The 22,726-nt window shown below is 47.4% G+C and overlaps 1 protein-coding gene across 9 annotated transcripts in view; it reads left to right on the top strand.

Annotated features, from left to right (window-relative positions):
- Positions 1-22,726, top strand: part of NEO1 (neogenin 1) — a 1,161,518-nt gene that overhangs the window by 633,247 nt on the left and 505,545 nt on the right. For all 9 annotated transcript variants that reach the window (XM_069624609.1, XM_069624607.1, XM_069624606.1 and 6 more), the window contains exon 5: positions 6,164-6,300. In XM_069624609.1, the coding sequence (XP_069480710.1) occupies positions 6,164-6,300 (137 nt within the window). The remainder of the gene's footprint in view (positions 1-6,163; positions 6,301-22,726) is intronic.

The raw sequence follows: 22,726 nt of genomic DNA, 5'->3' as shown, positions 1-22,726 counted from the left end.
CACCGCTTGACAGCAAATTAACATTTCCACCAATGTGAACATGGCCCTTAGTCCCCAGAGGAGGCACGGAAGAAGTGGTGGTTGATTCCATCTTCACCGACACACAAAGCCATTGAGAAGATTGTTTTCGACAAAACTCTATCAAGAGATTCGAGAGGACTGACAGAATTCTGTCACACAGGAGATTTGGAGGTGTTCCACAATATGTGCCTAAAGTACAGGCCAAAGCGCTTGCATTTTAGCTTTCGGGGCATGAAACATCGCACTCTACTAGCGGTCTTGGCCCATAACAGCAATGTCGGACGTGAACAATCTAGGACTAGGGGTAAAGTAAGGATGCCTCGCTACACTAGGGTGTTTTCAAAACGAAGCAATGGGTGATCAAACCAGTCTATGATGAAATGCAGTTCGACTTTGTGAAAGGCCTTATTGTTGCTGTGTTAGCGAAACACAGATATGGAATTTTGGACGTTTCTGTGCAGAGCAGTGATCCATTGCCACCGAACATTGCGACTGTGCCATGCCCACCCGAAGCACAGCTGATTGTGAAGTACAAATCCCGGTTTAAATAATTGCAATACGATTGTCTTTTTGTAAATAAATGTTCATCGTACAGTGTACCTTTAAACCTAACCCCTACCTTCACCATCATGGGTGGCGAACAAGCTGGGTGTCATCTTTGAATTCTCTCTTCACCTCACATATGTGTATGTATATATTTTTCTCATGTCTCATCATGTAAATGTAAATGCTGTGCACTGTTAACGGAGGGGAGGCTTGCATATTGCAAATAATAAAACAAACAATAAATCTCACTTTTAACTCAACTCCTGTGGTACTTTATACTTTCCCTGACCTTCCGCAAAAAATTAAATGTCTCAATTTGGGCTGAAAAGCTCGCAGACAACGGGGACAAAATTGGGGCACTTAGAACGCGCCAGCCAAGCGGGCCGTGGCATTTGGGAGAGAAGCCAGTTCGCATTAGCACATTGAGGCGCACTACATAGACGGATTCTAAACTTCAAGTTCTCACAGATGCCTATACTACGTGATGTTGCAAATAAAGAATGCGAAGGACAGCGCCCAGATGAGGCCCACAAGTCGCACTGGAAGTATAAGGGTCTATTGTTTTTTGACCTTGAGACAGGGACCATGCCGAAAGAACTAAATTTGAAGGGAGTGCGCAATAACGTAAGACGATAAGGCAGAAAATTCAGAAACTAGACCGAGTTTCATTTTAGTTCAGTATACGAAAAATCGTTGTCAAGAGCACGGTCCGTTTTACAGACTGCATTACGAAGAGACACAATGGAAATTTCAAATATAATGTAAGTAAATCTTTACACGCTTTTATACCGGAATGAAGATTTAATGAATGGATGCATGAATAAATGAATGAAGAGCTAGGAAAAGCAAGTAAAAGGTGTTCGTAGTGGGCACATGGGCATGCAGGACCACTGGTCTCACCGATCTCGGTCCTTGGCCCAGCCACTTTTCCCTGCACTGCCTACCTGCACTACGGGACTGTCTCTGTATCCTTCAGCCCCTTCTCCCGGCATTTACCTTGCACTTGCCACCAGCTGGCCCTATTATTTAATTTGTATTCAACTAACCATGTACAGCCCTTCCCCATGCGCGATCAGAAAGACACCTGGCCTAGTAGGATCGTTGTCTGTCTGCCCTTGTTCCCCACCTGCCTCGTCACGCCTAGAAACACTTGAGTATAGGTGCGTTACAAATGCCATATCATATCATTCCTCAAGTATGTAGACTAACTGTCGTTTATCATTGTGTGTTGGCCTCGATTTATCTCGTTACTTTTCGCATTGATTTTTAGAGCCGAACATACTCCATTGAACTATCCTTGCAAGCAAATAGTTTCTGATCGGCCGTAATAAATGAAATGAGTAATATTAATGAAGTTCGGCTAGCGAGACTAATTATAATTTTTTTGTTTTCATAACGGGTATTTGATCCCATTCTGCCACTGCCATCTGTTTGAGACACCGGCGGATGGATTCTTCAGCAGACACCTGCAGCTTCGTGTCAACAACTGGAGCATGATCACCATATTATGGGACGATCGGCAAGGGCCCAAATGCCCTTACGCTGTACTAGTGGCTAGAAGCAACATATCAACCTTTACGCTGGCCTAGTGCCTACTTGATGGAACAGCCTTGTGGTTCACCGTGCTTCCAAAGTGATTCTTTTTACGAAAATGAACACCCTGTGTGCCATAAAGGAACAGCGCGTGACTCAAGATGAAACGGAACAGTTATTGCGGATACAGATAAAAGAAAATAAATGGCTTTCGGAGTTCATATGGCAATTGCTGAATATTCTCTAAACATTTAATGTCAAATAAGTGTACTTTACCAAATGTACCGTGTTGCTGTTTCATTTTAAAGTACAGTTTCATATTCCGAATTGTGGCGCGCTGTGTTGTGAGTTGATCTGTGTTGGTTTCCGGGTTTTGTGTGGAGTCGCGCAGAAGACGACTGGGCGCGTTTGCCTACGCAGCACAGTAACGTCACGGAGCGAGGCGGGGAATATGAATGCTTTGATAATGTCAGGCTCAGGGGCGGGGGAATTGATTTAGTGCCGCAAAAGCAGGTCAGCCAGGGCGATGGGGGGAAAAGGTAGGATTATCAGAAAATGGCGGCTCCCTGGTGCTTGTTTTCGCGTGCGTTTAATGGCCGAAAAGTCGGGTAAGGTCCATAGGAAAGTTTTCTAAAATCGAGCCACTTAGGCTTAAAAAAACATGGCCGACCCATAGGGACAATAAACATTTTTACTAGACCATGCCTTTAAAGCAGACTTGCTTTAGACACATGCCCTGTGTCATGTTTCCATTTAAAAGGAGAGGAGCACTCCCTCATTATTTGATTTATCTTTGGGCATTAAAGAGAAAGATACACATTTGAAGCTCTGTTGGGTTTGCAATTCATTCCAAAGTCCTCTGCCATAGAGGTGAAGATTTCCAAGGTATAGGTGAGGTCTGTCCCCTAACCATTCATGGAACAGTGGGGGTTGACTGATTTTGGACCAAAGCTTCACTGCTGTCTGTTCACTGGAGGTGAAGGATTCCCTGTGGAAACCAGCTCTGCTCCCTTGAGTGTGAGTGCAGAACTGATGGACCCACCATGTCCCTGAATGCTCTTTATCTCTGGACGTAGACCTCCCAGCAAGCAACCCAGAAAGGAACAGCACTGGGCCTGGATTCCTGCATTGAACTGCTTGTTAGCTAAACCAACCAAGACATTGCTTCTCTGTCAAAAGGTTCTTGGTGCCAAGTGCCATGGCTGCTTGGACAACCCTGTCTGTTAGATCCAGTTGAACATCTCACAAATCAAACACTGGATCACCACCTCAGGAAGCTCCTTGAAGCCTGGACTGAAGGTGCCCAGCCCAGAAGGGCAAGAATAGGGTACTGTGAAGTGGCATTGTTCACCCTGGCCCGCTTTTGCACAACAGATTCTTAAGCCCCTTTCTCTGCCTGTTTCTTTTAAGAAATCTGCTCCTCTACCTAGAGTGCTATTCTACAACCATCTATATTTGTTTTCTATACCAGCGTGGGTTTTTGCTACTTTTTTTGTTAGTTTCCTACATTTGTGTGCTATTCCTTTTGAAAAATAAAAATAAAACTTTGATTGGACATTCTTTTATTTTGGTGTCTTTGCACTCAAGTTGTTTGGGCTACTACTCTTATCAACTCACGCTCCACCTGAAGAGTATAGCTTGTGCTACCACACATGGCAAAGGAGGTATACCTTACAGGCTGTGCCGCTTCACCATCATTAACGCAATCAGTGCTGGTTTAGTAAAAGTGTGGGGCTTTGTAGGAAGTTTAGTCACTACTCATCCCTGTTCTCTGCACAGCAGTAGACATTTCCTCCCAGTATATTCCCAGCCTGTTTCAAAAAGGCCAGTGTTACCTTTCCTCAAGGAAACAACTGTTGGCCCAAACAATCTCTCTTCTACAGACCAATCCCGCTCCTTCGCCACCACTCTCAAAATCTTGAGTGGATTGTCTTCAAACACATATTCTGCCGCCCTCCAATCTGGATCCCAGTCCAAACATTCAACTGAAACTGCATGCAGCAATATCACCAATTCTCCTAACACTGCCCCCCACTCTTACCTCTCCTCCATTTCCGTCATTCTAGACTTATATGTTGCCTTTGACCCTGGGGATCATTCCTCTCTCCTTCAAACCCTTTCCCTCCTCGACTGCAGCAACACTCGACTGATTGTCTGCCTATCTTTCTGACCACTCTGCCCATCTCATGGTACCCCAGCACCTCCTCCCCAGCACCCTATGGTGTGAGGGTTACTCGAGGATCAGTTCTACGCCCACTTCTCTTCACCCCATACACCACCTCCCTCAACAAACTCATTTCCTCCTTTGGCATTCGTGATCACCCCTTTGCTGATGGCACTCGGATATGAGTCTACGCTGCCACGTTTGTTTATATCCACCACAGCCAACACATGTTGCGACAAACACAGATCTTTGTCGATGCCACAACAGTGTAATGTCCCTTGCATAAGGTGTAAATTAGATGGTGGGCTTGGTTTCTTAACTTGTAGATAACTTGGGGGATAGAGGAAAGATGTGTGCCAGCCCTCAGCACAGGAATACTGCTCCAATGCCAAAGGCAAGCTGTTTCTTTCCCTGCAGAAAATCAGGAGGACACTTTCTACAAATGGACCAAGCGCGACAGTGCCATAAGAAATGTACCTAATGCTATAATCTCGGGCGACACAAGCCTCCACCTCCCCCGCCCACACAAACGCAGCTTGGTTAGCACTCACTTTATATATTACTTAGTTTACATACCCTACAAAGCACAGTTTGATACAAGTTCCAGTGCACTATCCTAGTGAATACCCTTGCAAATCTGGGAGTAGGATTCAGGATGTACCTTTTTTGTGCATTTTTGCACTTTTGGGACTTAGCTTAGGTTTTGCTTTGTGCTGTTAATGCTTGGTTCTGCTTCGTTCTTGCTCTACTGCGGCTGGTATATGCTGCTCCCTTGTATGGTTGGTAGGCTCTTTCCTAGCAGTTAGAAAGCCAGCCTACTCTTAGATTGATGAGTTACAGATTTCTCCCTTTCTTTTGAGAGCAAAGTCGGGGGCTCTACACACTTGAACAGCTGTGTGTGGAGATTCTCGATACTCCACACCTTGCTGACTGCAGGGCTTCTCTTCTGTTTTCATGGAAGCTGTATACACTCATTGTTATGATAGAATCGGTGTCTCTGACTGTTATTTCCACACTTTGGATTCTATGCTCACAGCCTGTCTTTTGCAGGCTTATCTTGGACATGCTAGGACATTGCAGCATAACTACATCTTGCACTGTTTAAACTGCTTTTAACTAACACGCCATTAACAGCGAGCAATACTCTGTCATGAGGAAATCAATATTAAATTATTTGGTTAAGCAGTCGCGAGGGCAGCAATGTAACCCTCCCTCGAGTGACATTCGTTGATTGCTTTACTAAGCACAGGGCCGTGCTGAGTTGTCATCACTTGTCTCAGCCAGTTGAGTACTCTGGTGCTCTTATCCAGGGAGGAGTAACATCTTGTGCATTTTCTGATTCATGCATGTCCTGCAACACAGCCTTTGCACTTCATTTTCAGTTTAAATGGGGGAGGCAGAAGCAAATCGCAACAGTTGCAAGCAATATTGTAGCCAGATACAGCGTGGCTCTTTAAGACCTGATCTTTTGAAGATCAGTTTTACCTTCGATGTATAGCTTGCTGTCTTGGGTGCCTACCGGTTATATCTCCAGTGCCTGAGGAGTAACTCTATTCAACATGCAAGCCTTTAGGACCTATGCAAATGAGTAGTGGTATTGCTGTGTACGTGCAATGCTTGTTAAATATGATTAACCTGATGTGTGGGGTGTAAAATATGGGTCGCATGAGGATTTGCTTTGCGGTTTCATTTAAGACGAAGATTTATGCTATACAAGAAATAGCCCATCTAGATTTGGAAATTTGTAAGATTATGTAATCTGAAGCAGCTTTGCTTTCCCAGGTGTCCAAATCGGGTCTGTTACTGTATGATGTGTTTCTATGCTGCAAGCTCTATGCAGTCTGTCAGATCTCTACATTTTGTTTTATGGATTGTAGGTGACCTGCTTTTTCTCTTAAGCTCTGATAGGTGGTTTCTGTTGGCGGGTGGAGGTCTTCGGATAAGTGACCTCACAGAAGATGATGCTGGGGCCTACATCTGTGTAGCAGAGAATGCAAATGAAACTATAGAGTGCCAAGCAGATCTCGCCATACAAGGTATGTCATGTTCTGCCATGCACTTTTATCAATTCACCCACTGGGTATCATGCATTCTCCCCTGCAGTCCTTTACTTAACAATTACCTCTACTGCAGCTCCACAAAGCTTTGAACACATCTTCGCAAAGCAGCAGTGATTGGAGTTGCAGAGGTATAATAATCAGAGGTTCCTTTTCTATCTGTGCACTCTGCTGATTACCCTATGATTACCTTATTTTGCCTCTGCTGTTGAATATTTTTGACTCATCTTGTGTGTAGGTTTGGGAGTGCAGGAAATTGACATAATCTACTCCCCCCTCTACCTTCACTTAACCATGCTTTTATGCCAATGTCTTTGGTCACCAGATTTTGTTTGCTAGTGTGGAAAGTGTGTCTAGCTCATTGTGCCTTTGTGGATTTTGATCTACAATGTCCTGCATCAATGGAGCAATTTAAAGTATATACCATATTTGTCTTGATACAAACACAGAATGCCCTTTGGATAGTTTTTCACATTGTTTTACTGTGAAACCCTTTTCTCTCCCAGCTTCTCCCATTTACTATGGTAGTTCTGTTTTTTTATTTCAATGTTACTTTTATTCTTTGCAATTTTAGGCACTCTTTTTGGGGATGTTGATGGGATTATTCCTGTAAGACATAATTTGGACCAATTCTGAAGTCTTCTCTCCTTTTTGTAAAATAACTATAGCCATCGCTCTTTATGAAGTGCTCGGAGACTTTAAAACATGGGTAAGCAAGATGGACACTTCATCCCTGCTGAACTTTAAACACGAGAGGCTATTTTGTTAACTTCTGGACTTGATGAGGATTATTGTCTCCCCAAAGCTGAGACGTTTCACTTCAAATGGTATGAATTAAATCTGACCTCCAGCACACTGCCCACGCCGCTCAGGGTCGACTGAGTCATGCGCTAATGCCCTTGAGATCCTTCCTGAGATTCTCCTGCTTGTCAGCTTTCAGTGGCCAGGAAACATTGTTTAACTTAAAGGACTTTATCGGAATTTGTGACATAACAATGCCTGATTGGTGGAAGGGCTTTGTTTTCAATGGGTTACCCGAACAAAGACATGTTGATGAACCTTCAACGTTAGGATTTTCCCTGTGATTGGGATTACACCATAGTTGTGTATGTACTTGCTGATGCTGAGAAGGTATTATGAGTCAAGAAGTCCTATTCCGTATCTGCCACATTATTGGACACCAAGGCAAATGATTTCCATCACAATAAAGATTGATTTCCTTATTCCAGATATCCCTCCATTAAGGAATGACCAGGAGAACCCCAAAATCCATTTTAGTCAACTTGATGCCTTCCCGATTCCCCACACTAGACTCAATTTTGACACTCCTTACAAGAGTCTAGGCAACAATGGAAATAGGTTGTGGTGGATTTACATGGCAAGTGCATCTCTGAGGGTTGAGCAGTTTATCCAATGTTACGTTGAACCTTGAGACAATGTAATGAAGTGCATTTTGGTTTCAGGGAAGCCTCGTTTGAGTCAAATGGACAATATGGCCATGATGTGCAACCAACAAAAATATTCTAGGACAAGCTTGAGCTCCGAATTGTGGTGTTGGAAACTGGAATTAAGTTATCTTTCGGAAAGATCTTTTTCTTTTACATTTTATTTATTCATTTTTACAAACAAGTCCATTACATGTGAATTTCAATAACATACAAACTCCAAAGACTTGTTCGAATGCTGATATAAACATTGCTAAAAGCATTGAGTAATAGCACCTATCATGAAACCATTGTAGTCATAATTAGTATTCACATATCAGTACATTTTTTATAATCATTAAAAATTCAATCTATGGACAAACACATAGTATAGGCGAAGACGCATACAGCACAACACCAAAAGAGGTAAGGGAAAAAGAAAAAAAATCACTCTTATTGAAGGGGCCCCATAATTTAAGATGATCTTCATGATCCTTATTTAACATTAGTATCTGCATCTCCACTATCCAATCTTCTGTAGCAGGCCTTTTCCTAGTTTTCCAAACTCTCAGAATCAGCTTCACTCCAATCACCAAAGCCTTATCAATTCCTTTACTATGCTCCTTTGCAATTGAGCATTCCTCGCCACGTAATATTACATGCGCAGCTGACCTAGGGAAAGCAACATTCAAAATCCTATCCTGTCTAAAATGTCCCTTCAGAAAACACCTGCTCGTGAACAACTCCAGAGTTCCGGAGTTGATGTAATGTTCCTCTATCATTTCCGCATGTGCAGTAGAGGCGCCCTACACTTTTCTGTCTTATTAATCTCAATCTTTTACCCATCGTAGCTCTTGGGCCAATTCTGAGCAAGTCCTCCCAGTCCTACTCGATATCTCGAGTTAAAATCTTCTGACCATGCCTCTCAATTTTGTCCAAGACTCTAAATGGACAGATTATAATGGCATTACATTCATATAGGTAGACACACTGTGGTCAAACCTATAAAATAGGTTACACATTTCTGGCCTAGTTTATAACGGTTTATCAAGCATAGTTATTCTCAGGGTCAACAGTGACTGTAACTACAACGGTCTAATTCTCTCCTAATTAGACCAAAATGTATCCGCAGTTCTTCAAATTCTAATACTATGCCCTCTTTTAGAACATCTCACTTATAAAATACCTTGTGTAATCCAACTAAACCGAAATAGACTTCTATTTTGAATTTGAAGTGCTGAGTTATGCCGAATTGAAGCATCATAATGTAACTAATGTAACCATATGGGTTGATCATTCTTTTTAAACCAGGACCCCAAGGCTGTCCTAGTAGCAACAATTGTTTGTAACTTTATTCCCTCCGACCCTCGCAACCTTTACCTTGTGTATAAATTGTCACGCTTAAACGGTTTACAAACGCATTTTTCCAGTTTTAATCAAAGTGGGATCACCACATCCCCATGATTAAAATGTGTTGCCTTCCAAAGGAGGAATCTACGATGATAGTTCACAAGATCATAGCCAAACCCGCATCCCCCGCCTTTTACACTACGCAATAAAATGGATCTGGGGATTTTTTGACGTTTTCTAGTCCCTCGCAAATAATTCTGCAAAAAGTTATCCATTTCCGTAAAACCCTTTATCAGTCCCCAAAGGGAAGTGATTGTATTACATACAGCACCTTTGGTGATAGGACGATTTTTATTGCATTTATATTTGCCCATACAGTCAACATTAATCCATACCATTTTCGTATCTAAGTTTCTCGGTTTGATCTATATTAAATTGAACAATTACCTTTAGTTCCTGAATAATGTGTATTCCTAAGTATTTCTTCCCGGTCGGTGACCAACTACAATTCCATGATGCCAGTACGCCCATATCGCATGCAGCTGAGACAGGAAAATTTCAGTTTTACTCCCCAATTGATTTGATGTCCTGACAGTTTCCTCACTTCGTCAAACATTGATTTAAAAACCGGACCCCACAGGGTTTGAAAGAAGTATCATCGCATCATCTGCATATGCCAGTATCTTCAGTTTCTCATCTTCCATGCGAATTCCATGTATTCTTCCACTCTCTCATGTAGGCTGCTAGCGTTTCTAGAGCTAGATTAAATATGGTGAAAATTGATATCCTTGCTTTGTTCCTCGTGACAACGGAAACAAGTCTGATATCGGACCATTAGTTTGCACTTTCGCTGATGTATCCCAATGTAAAGTTTACCACCTTCATGAAAACTGGGCTGAATCCTATTTTCTGCAATGTGTATTCTAGAAACTTGCAATTCACTTTATCTCGGCATCGGAAAATGCCTATACCGAAGGTGTCTCCTCTTTACCATGCATCCCCAGCACATCCAAAATCATTCTTATGTTATAACCAAACCTATCCGATGTAAAAGCTACTTGTGACTAGTCTATCAAGTCTCTTTTATATAACCAGTCTATTGGCCCATATGTTAGTAAAAATCTTCAATTCGAATGGATTGTGTCCTCCAACGTATTCCACATCTTTGACATATAATGTCCACAGCTGTGTACTTCCGAAACTCTTTCGGCAGAGGGCGTCCTGTGTCGATGGCGTCTGGTCGATGTCCCTCGAAGGCCTCCGTCGAGGGTGACATCACCGGATGTTATAAATAGGACGCACAGCGCCTGTAGCCTCAGTTCTATTTTTTCCACAGACGTGTTTGCTTCAGGGAATCGGTGCGCCTTGTGTATTCCTCATTAATGTCTTCAACACCTCCGACTCCGTGGTCTGGCTTCAAAACTTGCTGGGACTGCAAGTCTACGATGTTGATTACCGACTCGCATTGCATTTGTTTGTGGTACTTGGGCGAGAGTCACAACACTGACGACTGTTCCAAATGCCAGTCGCTGACTGCTAAGGCCTTGCAGGAGCGTAAGGGAAAGCTTCATGTAGGTAGGGGTTCTAAACCCAGTAAGTCCGTACATCGAAGTCCAAGGGTATGTCCACCGATGATTCGAGGGGTGACTCTCTGCGTCGGAAGGAGTCTCGGGTGTCTCGATCCCGGAGTGGTTCCCGCCAATCGTCATCCTCGTGTTGGCATTCTAGGAAGCACCGTCACTGGTCGCCTTCCCCGTCCTCAGAGGCTGGAGCCGCGAGGAAAGTGGCTTGTCCAACAAAGTCCTCGACTCTGGAGGAATGGGCTGCCTTCAGGGAGCAGATGTTGGGTGATTTTCCAATCGCAGGGCACAGTTCGGATACGGATGTCAAAGCTTTACCTTCGTACCAGCCCTCGGCACCGTGGTCGAAGTAGGCGCTGAAACAGTTGGCGCGCTCGACGCCAAAGCCATCGGCGCCATCAGCGCCCTCAACGCCTTTGGACCTTTTGGCCAGGATTTTCCGTCTGAGGTCCCCGGTACGGTGGATCCTCCAAGGAAGGCTACTTCCAAGTCTGTAAGGCCTGTTAACGACTCCAGACCCTCGGCTGTCCCGAGACAAGACTTTTACCTCCCTCTGGATGAGGTCTATGAGGAGGAGATGTCGGATTTAGATTTTGACCCTGTTTAGCCTGAGGTGGCGCCTTTCTTTTCAGTGGATAGTCAGTTGGAAGAGTTAAGGCAATCACTTCATGATGCTAGTGGCCTGGACACTTCTCCTGAGGTGGAATTTGGCAGGCCTGAGCCTGGTGCTCATGCTGAGTCGTCCTACAGGAGACTGATGGCTAGAGTCACAGAATATCTTGGTTGGTCAACTCCTGCTGAGGCTTTTGTTCACGATGACTTGAGGGATATTCTGGTCAAGGTCGTCCACTGACCTGGTGTTACCTTTTCATTTGACCTTGCAGAAAAGGGTGGTGGCTGCGTGGCAGACCCCGGAATCTCTTCCGGCAGTTAACAAATCGTGAACTAAAAATACCGCCCTTCCGGTAGCGACCCAGCTACCTTTCATCTCACCCCACTCCTGAGAGTTTGGTGGTTCAGGCGGCTATGGCCACCGCGAGGCAGGCAGCATACCCAATCTCTCCCTCCAGATAGGGACGACAAATGCTTCGACGGTTGAGCACAAAAGGTGTTTTCTGCGGGGAGTATGGTGCTGAAATCGTCCAACTCCATTTGTGCATTGGCAAGATTCTCTGTGGAATTGTTTCTCTTGCTGCTGAGCATATACCCGAAGGGGAAGAAAGGAATGGGTTCCTTGCTCTCATGCATGATGGCAAGGATGAAAGTCGGGTTTGGACACGGCCGACACTGTTAGCTGGTCCATGGTTGCGAGCACCGTTATACGCAGATTTGCACAGCTGTCAACCTCCGCCTTTTCATCCTAGGGGACAGCAGTGGAGGGGAGGTTTTTTGTTACTACTTCTCCTTTGGTAGAACGAGAGGAGCCGCCAGTCAAAGGGGTCAGCGTACCTGTGGTGGTCTGGGAAATAGAGGTGCCAAAGCTGCTCAGGCAGCTGCCTCTTTGCTTTCAGACGCTGCCGCTGCTGCTCCAAAACAGTCATGAGGCCATGTCCCATGGTTCGCCAGTTGGGGGCAGACTGTCTCAGCATCTCGAAGAATGGCGAGCCATTGCTTCGGATGTGTGGGCTCTGGATACCATAGCCCACGGCTGTTGCCTTCCCTTCCTACAGCAGCCTTGACAATCCACCGGGAATCTTTGAAGCTTCCAGATCCGCTCCTTGTGCAGGAAATCTTGACCCTGGTAGAGAAAGGCGCTATAGAACTGGTGCCTGTAGCGGAGAGGAACAAGGGATGGTATTTTTTGATTCCAAAGAAAGACTGGGGATTGAGACCCATCCCGGATTGGCGTTGGTTGAACAACCTTCTCAGGAAGGACAAGTTCAAGATAGTCACTTTCTCAAGTCCTCCAGGCCCTTCAACTTCAGGATTGATTGGTGTATCTGGACCTACAGGATGCTTATTTTCATGTGCCGATTCATTCCAAGCACAGAAAGCACCTGAGGTTTGTGGCTGTCGACTTGCACTTTCAGTTTCGGGTCCTGCCATTCGGATTGACCTCAACCCCGAGGGTCTTCACCAAGCTCATGGTGGTGGTGGCAGCATATCTCAGGCGAGGGAGCCGGGGGGGAAATTCACGTCTACCCCTACCTGGACGACTGGCTGATCCGTGCGCGTTCTCCCGAGCAAACATTGGATTACCTTGGTCTCACCTGCTGTTCCCTCCACAAGCTGGGCTTCTCCCTCAATTTCAAGAAGTCGCATCCGACACCTTCCCAACAGCTCCAGTACATCTGGGCTGTGTTGGACACGTCCTTGGGGAAGTGCTCGCCTCCCAAGGTGAGGGCTCATCACATTGTGCGGATGGTGGACAAGTTTCAACATGCCCAGAGTCTCCCAGCTTTCGAATTATTAAGGTTGCTCGGCCTCCTGGCATCCTCCATTTTCTGGTGCCAGAGGCAAGGCTGAGGATGAGATCCCTGCAATGGGTCCTCAAGCTGCAGTCATTGCAATTCTCAAGCAAGATGTCGGATCCCGTTCAGATTCCACTCTCGGTCTCCCATTATCTTCTGTGTTGGGCCAACGAGGGGAACCTGATGAAGGGGGAGCCGTTTTGGCAACCGTGGCCAGAGGTGACTGTAGTGATGGACGCTTCCCTCACAGGATGGGGATCTTATGCTGAAGACTTGACGTGGTCGGTGGTCTCTGTCGGAGTCCAAACTCCACATCAACCTGTTGGAGCTGAGGGCCATCAGGCTGGCCCTGAAGGCTTTTCTGCCGTCTGTGCGAGGAAAGTGTCCTCATCATGACAGTCAACACAGTGGCCCTGCATTAACGCAACAAAAAAAGGTGGGTGGGGGATTAGGGTCACTCCCGTTGTGCAGAGAGGCAATGCAGCTCTGGTTCTGGGCAATCAAGCAAGGAATTTCGCGCTCAGCAGTTCACCTGGCCGGAGAGGACAATGCGGCGGCAGACGCTCTGAGCAGGCAGAGCACGATGTCACGAGTGGGAGTTGGCTCAGGAAGTCGTTCTGAAGATCTTCGCCCTTTGGGGAACCCCACAAGTGGATCCGTTCGCCACCAGTGTCAACCGGAAGTGCGAGAGATTCTGCTCAAGGGAATTGTCCTCCAAGGAGCCTTAGGAGACACATTCGTAGTGGATTGGTCATTCCCACTACTGTACGCGTTTCCTCCAGTCCCTGTCATTCCTCAAGTGTGAAGGAGGTTACGGAGGTTCGGATCCCACATGATCCTCATTGCTCCGGATTGGGCCAGGAGAGCGTGGTACCTGGACCTTCTAGAAATGTCCATCTGCACTCCACGACGGCTTCCCTGCCGCAGGTGGGCCGAGGGGTGTGTCCGGTTCCCCTTCCAGAGGTCAGGACTCTCAAACTTCACTCTTGTTATCTGAAAGGTTGAGGTATAAGGATTGGGACCTCCCGAATATTGTGATGGAGGTGTTGCTTTCGGCCAGGAGGCCAGCAACAAAATCCCTGTACCGTTGGCGCACGTTTTGCGACTGGTGCAGAGGAAAAAATGTTGATCCTTTTCAGTGTTCCATTCCTGTGGTTTTGTCTTTTCTTCAAGCGCTCGTCTGAAGAATGTTCTTACTTTAAGAAATTGGGAAATCAAAAAGGAATCTTAAAGGGCTCACTAATGTGTTCCCACCGTCCGCTTTCCAGGTGCCGGTTTGGGATCTGAATTTGGTTTTAAAATTCCTGATTGGTGCTCCTTTTGAACCTTTGCACTCTTGCCCTTTGAGGTTGTCTTTCAAGTCTGTGTTTGCGGTTACTTCTGCTTGCAGAGTAAGTGAATTGCAGGCACTTTCATCTAAGCCACCCTTTACTGGGTTTCACAATGATAGGGTTGTACTGAGGGTATGTCCTTCCTTTCTACTTAAGGTACTGTCTGAATTTAATTTAAGCCACAAAGTGGTTCTTCCATCTTTCTATCCTCCTCCTCATCCTGGTAAAGAAGAGGAGCGACTCCATAGGTTGGACCCTAGGAGAGCTCTGAGCTTTTATATTTCTAGGATGTCGGAGTGGACGATCAACTCTTTGTGGGATATGCTGGACACAGATTGGGCCAGGCTGTTACCAAACAGACCATGTCCCGGTGGATTATCCTCACCATTACTGAATGTTACCGATTGGCGGGTAAGGACCCTCCTGAAGGGTTGCAAGCTCATTCCACTAGGGCCGTCGCTACTTCTACAGCCCTACAACAAGGAGTTCCTATTCGGAATATTTGTGATGCTTGTGATGCAGCCACATGGGCTTCTATCCACACTTGTTAAACATTTCCTGGATACGATCCATGGTCAAGATATGGCCTTTGGTAAGGCAGTTCTTTATTCCGCCATCTGATTGGGTACTCTAAATTCGAGGGGATTGGGTCCTCCGATGTATTCCATATCTATGACAGTAATCACCACAGCTGTGTTGCTTTGGAAAATCTTTCTGCGTCGATACGCTGTCCTCGAGGGCCTCCGTCCAGCGGACATCACCGGATGTAGGACACACGACACCCGTAGCCTCAGTTCCGTTTTTTCCGTGTTCGCTTCAGAGATCTCGGCGCGCCTCGGTTCTACTGAATCCTGTTATTTCGGTTCTTCGAACTTGTTTGTGTATTGATATGAGGTCTTCGGCTTCTTCCACCCCGCGGTCGGGTTTTAAGAAGTGTCGGTGTGCGGGTCCAAGATGTCATTGACGGACACACTGGACGCTTGCCTCTGGTGCCTCGGGGAGGACGACGATACGGATGACTGTCGAATGCCAGTCGCTTAGATCGAAGGCCTTGCAGGAGCGTAAGAAGCCCTTGGTGGGTAAGGGTGGCCAAGCCCCGGAAGTCGCGGTCCACTGGACTTTCGACGAACGATTCGAGGGGCGACTCTCCGCATAGTCGTCGTGAGTCCGGGGGGGTCTCGGTCCAGGAGTCGGTGTCGCCATTCCTCTGCCTCTTCGAGGCACTCACGGAAGCGCCGTCACAGGTCGCCTTCCCCGTCCTCATCCGAGGACCCTGCCCGTCAGTGGGTTGCTTGTCCCAACAAGCGTTCACTCCTGGGGAATGGGATTCCTTCCGAAAGGAGATGATGGCGATTTTACTATCACAGGGCTCCGGTCCGTCCGCGCCATCGAAGGACGCCAGCCGTGACCGTGCTAGAGACACCGCTCATACGCCTTCGGGCTCGAGCGGTCGTCGCAACCACCAGGCCCCTTCGAGGTCCTGGTCGGACAAAGATGGTCGCTCTAGTCATGCCCGTTCCCGGTCCTCGACGCCCTCGAGACCGCATGAGCCTGTGAAGTCTTCGAAGAAGACATCGACGCCTGTGGCGCCGAGGTTGTCGAGGGACACTCTCGAGGCTCCGCCTCCGAGGAAGTCGTCGACACCATCGGCGCCCAGGCTGTCGAAGGACACGCTTGGGGCTCTGCCCTCGAGGCCTGTGCCGACGCCGTCCAAGTTGTTGGTGCCTCGCTCGACGCCGATTCCGTCGACTCCTTTCGAGGCTGCTTTGTCGGAGGTACCCCGTGGCACGGTGGAACCCCCCAGAAAGGCTCTGGCCAAGGCTAAGAATGTCTTTGTCCCTTTTTCTGTGCCCTCTTTCCGACCTCTGGATTTTATTTCTGAGGGGGATGAGGGATCTCAGGAAGTTTTGGTGCCTTTTGGAGGTGCCTGCCGAGATTTTGTCTGCTCACAGCCAGATTGAAGACTTGCGTCGGTCACTGCACGACTCGAGTGGTCTGGACACCTCTCCAGAGATGGAGTTCTGTCGGCCTGAGCCTGGCACCCATGCCGAGTCCTCGTACCGGCGCCTAATGTCGAGGGTCACGGAATACTTGAGGTGGTCTGCGCCACCTGTGGATTTTCTGCAGGATGACCTGATGGACATCCTCGACCAAGGTCCTTCAACTGACCCGGTACTGCCATTCCATATGGCTTTGCAAAGAAGGGTGACTGCAGCTTGGACTGCTCCGGAGAGTCTCCCGGCAGTGAGCAAGTCTTTGCTGCAAAAATACCATCCAGCCAGTAGTGACCCCTGCTACTTGACCATGCACCCCTCTCCGGAGAGTTTGGTGGTGCAGGCGTCGTACCCTACCAGCCCTCCTGATAGGGACGACAAGAGTTTTGATGGCTGGGCAAAGAAAGTGTTTTCTTTAGGGGGTATGGCTTTACAGGCAGCCAACTCCGTGTGTGCCTTGTCACGTTTCACGCACACTCTGTGGAACTGTATTTCCTTGGCGGCTGAACATATTCCCGGAGGGGTAGGAATGGGATGGTTTTCTTGCTATTGTACAGGATGGCAAGGATGCCATGTGTGAGGCCGTTCAGTCGGGTTTGGACATGGCAGATTGTGTCAGCCGGTCCATGGCAGCGAGCGCCGTAATACACAGGTGAGCGTGGTTGCGGAAGCCGAGGTTTGCTCCTGATGTGCAGGCCCGGCTCCTCAACATGCCCTTTGATGGTGAACATCTTTTTGGCAGCAAGGCTGACAAGAGCTTTGAGAGGTTGCAGACCTCCAAAGCTGCAGCGAAGTCCTTGAGTGCTGCAGTACGTCAACCTCCGCCTTTTCGTCCTAGGGGACAGCAGTGGAGGGGAGGTTCCTTTTTGTTACTACTCTTCCGTTGGTAGATCGAGGGGAGCTGTCAGTCAAAGGGGCCAACATAGGAGTACCAGAGGTGGAAAACAAGGTACTCGAGGTGCCAAAGCTGCACTGGGCAGTTGCCTCTTTGGCCTCAGGCACTGCCGCAGCCACGTCAGCTCAGTCATGTTGCCTGTAGCAGAGAGGAACAGAGGATGGTATTCTTCCCTCCCCCCCCCCCCCCCTATTTTTTGATCCCGAAAAAAGACGGGGGATTGAGACCCATCATGGATTTGCGTGGTTTGAACAAGCTCCTCAGGAAGGACAAGTTCAAGATGGTTACTCTTTCTCAAGTCCTCCAGGCCCTTCAACTTCAGGATTGGTTGGTGTCTCTCGACCTCAAGGATACTTACTTTCATGTGCCGATTCATCCCAAGCACAGGAAGTACCTGAGGTTCGCGGTTGGCGACTTGCATTTTCAGTTTCGGGTCCTGCCGTTCGGATTGACCTCCTCCGAGGGTCTTCACCAAGCTGATGGTGGTGGTAGCGCATCTCAGGAAAGGGGGATTCACGTCTACCCCTACCTGGAAGATTGGTTGATCAGGGCGCACTCTCCCGAGCAAGTCCTGGATCATCTGTCTGTCACCTGCCACTCCCTTCACAAACTGGGCTTCTCCCTCAACTTAAAGAAGTCCCATTTGACGCCAACCCAGAGGCTCCAGTACATCGGAGCAGTGCTCGACACTTCCCTGGGCGGTGTTTTCCTCCCCAGGTGAGGGCTCATCACATTCAGCAGATGGTACACAAGTTTCAACATGCCCAGAGTCTCCCAGCGTTTGAGTTCTTGAGGTTGCTCGGCCTCATGGCATCATGCATTCTTCTGGTGCCAGAGGCCAGGTTGCGGATGAGATCTCTGCAGTGGGCTCTCAAGATGCAGTGGTCGCAGTCCTCCAGCAGGATGTTGGACCCTGTTCAGGTGCCGCCTTCGGTCGCCCAGGACCTTCTGTGGTGGGCCGTCGAAGGCAATCTGAGGAAGGGGCCTCCGTTTTGGCTACCCTGGCCGGAGGTGACGATCGCGACGGACGCATCCCTCACGGGATGGGGAGCTCATGCCAGCGAGTTGACAGTCAGCGGTCGTTGGTCTCCGTCGGAGTCCAGACTCCATATCAATCTGTTGGAGCTGAGGGCCGTCGGGCTTGCACTGAAGGCTTTTCTGCCGACTGTGCGAGGAAGTAATGTCCTGATTCTGACGGACAACACAGTGGCCATGCACTACCTCAACAAAAAGGGGGGGGGCAGGGTCACTTCCTCTGTGCAGGAAGGCGATGCAGCTCTGGTTCTGGGCCATCCAGCAGGAAGTTTCAGTTTCGGCAGTTCATCTGGCCGGAGACGGAAATGAGACGGCGGACGCTCTGAGCAGGCAGAGCGTGATCTCTCACGTGTGGGAGCTGGCTAGGAGATTCTCCTGGAGATCTTCGCCCTTTGGGGGACCCCTCAGGTGGATCTCTTCGCCTCCAGTGTCAACCGGAAGTACAAAAGGTTCTGCTTGCAGGAATTTCCTCCAAAAGGAGCCTTAGGAGACGCGTTTGTGGTGGAGTGGTCCTTCCCACTGCTGTATGCGTTTCCTCCAGTCCCAGTCATCCTGCAAGTGCTGCGGAGGTTATGGAGGTTCGGTTCCCGGATGATCCTTATTGCTCCGGTTTGGGCTCGGAGGACGTGGTACCCCGACCTTCTCGACTTGTCCATCTGCCCTCCACGTCGTCTTCCCTACCGAGACGACCTGCTCTCACGGGAGGGGGGGATCAGGTTCTCCATCCAGAGGTCAGATCCCTCAACCTTCACACTTGACTTCTAAAAGGTTGAGGTATAAGGATTGGGACCTCCCTGAAGACGTGATGGAGGTGTTGCTTTTGGCCAGACGGCCGGCAACAAAGTCCCTGTACCGTTGCTGTTGGAGAAAGTTCTGCGACTGGTGCAGGGTTAAGAATGTGGATCCTTTTTCATGCGACATTCCTGTAGTTCTCTTTTTTGCTTTCATTGGCCCACAGGGGCCTGCAAGTGGGTATTGTTAAAGGTTACCTGGCGATGCTGTCTATATTTAAGCGCTCGTCTGAGGAGTGTTCTTATTTTAAAATTCCTTTAATTTCTCAGTTTCTCAAAGGACTCACCAATGTGTTTCCGCCGGCTCCTTTCCAGGTACCTGGTTGGGATTTGAACCTTGTTCTGAAATTCCTTATGGGTGCTCCGTTTGTGCCTTTAGATTCTTGTCCTTTGAGGCTGTTAACCCTTAAAACTGTGTTTTTAGTTGCGGTCACTTTCGCTCGCAGAGTGAGTGAGTTGCAGGCACTTTCAGGCACTTTCAGTTAAGCCACCCTTCACTGTGTTTTATAAGGACAGGGTTGTCCTTAGAGTTCGTCCTTCCTTTCTTCCGAAGGCGGTGTGGGAATTTCATTTGAGCCAGAAGGTTATTCTTCTGGCATTTTATCCTCCACATCCTGGAAGAGGAGAGGCTCCATAGGTTGGATCCTAGGAGAGCTTTAAGTTTTTACATTTCTCACATGTCCCGGGTCAGAGTGGACGATCAGCTCTTTATTGGTTATGCTGGAAGGCGTTTGGGATAAGCTGTGATTAAGCAGACTTTGTCTAGATGGATTATCTTGGCAATTTCTGAATGTTACGGCTTGCCGGGTAAGGACCCTCCGGTAGGCTTACGGGCCCATTCTACTAGGGGTATGGCTGCCTCTACTGCCCTGCAGAGGGGTGTTCCTATTCGTAACATCTGTGATGCAGCCACGTGGGCTTCATTCCATACTTTTGTACGTCATTACTCCCTCGATTCTATCCATGTGCAGGATGTGGCCTTTGGCAAGGTGGTCCTTTACTCTGCAATTTGATTGGACATTCTAAATTTCTATATTCTAAATTCTTTCCCTCCTCCATAGGTTGGTACTGCTTTGGGAGTCTGTCATAGATATGGAATACATCAGAGGAACCATTCCCCTCGAAGAACAAGGGACTCTCTTACCTGGTAACGTTCTTTCGATGGGATGGTCTGACGTATTCCATATCGCTCCCTCCCTACCTGCCCCGCTACAGAACTTCTTATGCTATTGCAGCTTACATTTCCGGAGTGCTTTCTGTGGTCATTCTGGCAGTGGTTTGGTGCCACACGTTCTGGGGAAAAAACTACAACTGAGGCTACGGACGTCGTGCGTCCCACTTAGAACTTCCGGTGATGTCTGCTCGACGGGGGCCCTCGAGGACAGCGTATCGACGTCATCGACGTAGGACACAGACGCTGAAAGATTTTCCGAAGCAGCAAAGCTGTGGTGATTACTGTCATAGATATGGAATACGTTGTCAGACCATCCCATCGAAAGAACGTTACCAGATAAGAGAGTAACTTGTTCTTCTTTTCCCACCTCCATTTTCTGGTACAGCTTTGGCAGTCTGTCAAAGATGTGGAATATTCGAAGGACACAATCCATTCGAAGAACAAGTTTCTTAACCAACTGGTAACATTCCTTCGATTGGATGTTCTTCCAAAGTATTTCATATCGCCCTCTCAGCCTGCCCCTCTGGAGAATTTCCTATGCGATTGCAGTTTGTTTCCGCAAGGCTTTGTAGTCAAGCAGGCATTGGATTGGTGTCGCACGTTATGGAGGAAAAAACATAAACTGAGGCTATGGGCGCCGTGCGTCCTATTTAGAACATCCAGGGACGTCGCCCTCGACGGAGGCCTTGGAGGGACATCGACTCGATGCAGGACGCCCTCTGCTGAAAAAGTTGCCGAAGTACACAGCTGTGAACATTACATGTCAAAGATGTGGAATACGTTGGAGTAACATCCAATCGAAAGAACATTACCAGTTGGTAAGAACTTGTTCTTCTATATTCAACGGTGATATCGGTCTGTAATTGCCACTGTTTATGATCCTTGTCTGGTTTGGGGATCAAAATGATTAAGACTTCCCGCATTGTCTTATACAATGAACCAGTTGACACGGAATGATTGAACAGCTCACATTAGAATGTCGCTAGCTGGGTTGCAAAAAACATAAAACTCTGATGTTAAACCATCGGGCCCCAGGGATTTCCCAGTATTAAGTACCTCCAGTGATTTCAGTTTTTACATCAATCCTGGTCTTTCCATCAAATGACAGAGTTGGAAGTTCAATTTTTCAAAAAAGTCTTCTGAATTTGTAATACTCAGAAATGTAACTTCCAAATAGTTTTGAAGAAAACCTCATTCACAGATCTCCAAATTTCTCTGTAGAGTTTTCCCACTCGAATGAATTCTCCTCCCATGTATTCCTCATCTTTGATAGTCGTTATCCAGCTTCAGCGCGCTTCGATGTCCCTCGAGGGCCTCCGTCTCGAGGATGTCATCGAAGGTGTATATATAGCATTCGCAGCACCCGTTGGCTTAAGTTTCTTTTTTCTGAGTAAGCTTACGCTTTGAGAAACTACAGAGTGCTTCTTTTGTTCTATCACAAAGATGGTGTCTTCCTCAACACCTACTGCCCCGAAGAAAGGCCTTGACACAATAACAAATCAAAGGACCCTTCGAGCCGTAAGTCGAAGCATAAATTGAGGTTGTTGACGCTATAGATGCCAGCTGCGCCATCTACATCAATGGCACATTCGACACCATTGAAGCAGAAAAAGATTTCGTTAAATATTTAGACTCCTTGAGTTCACAATTTCTTAAACCTTCGATGCCTATTCCAGACAAGATATAATCCTTCACCAAGGAAGGATTACTTTAAATCTCTCACCTCAATTTATGAGGAAAATGAGCCAGCGAATAATGATGCGCCTTTCTTGGCTATTGTTGGAGACGGCAAAGAAGCCATGCGCAAGTCTCTTCAGTCGGGTCTGGAGTAGTAGTGCAAAGTAGAGATCAATACAAGCAAATGGTGCTATTGCTCTTGAATGAAGAGAAAAACTACAAAAAACTACGTAAAGACCCTACTGCAGAAATAAAAACCAAAATCAAAAACTACAGAATTTGCCCTGTCCAACAACTGGATATCTGAGAAAGAAGAAATCTTTCTGAATAACTCGGAAGGGCGGACCCCCGCATTTTACGCCCTTCCCAAACTGCATAAAAACCAGACAACACCACCCGGCCGACCGATAGTGTCAGGCTGTGGCTCGAAATTGGAACCAATTGCAAAATTAATTGACTTTTTCTTGAAACCCCTCAGTCAACAAACACCGACCTATTTACGAGATACCATGTCGACCATCAACAAATTTGAGCATCAACCCTTCAATCCCTCTGAAGACCTATTAGTCACCATGGACATAAACAGCCTCTACACCAGCATTCCGCAAGACTCAGCGATTGAATGCATTAGACATCATCTCACGCACCATATGTCAGACAAGAGTCACTACCAACTTCCTAGCTGAGCTACTGGAACTTGCACTCACTAACAACTTTTTTCAATTTGAGGATACTTTCTACCT

The sequence above is a fragment of the Ambystoma mexicanum genome, chromosome 11, assembly GCF_040938575.1.
Source record: "Ambystoma mexicanum isolate Mex_15411 chromosome 11, UKY_AmexF1_1, whole genome shotgun sequence".
Lineage (NCBI taxonomy): Eukaryota > Metazoa > Chordata > Amphibia > Caudata > Ambystomatidae > Ambystoma > Ambystoma mexicanum.
This window is presented reverse-complemented; position numbering and strand designations above follow the sequence as displayed.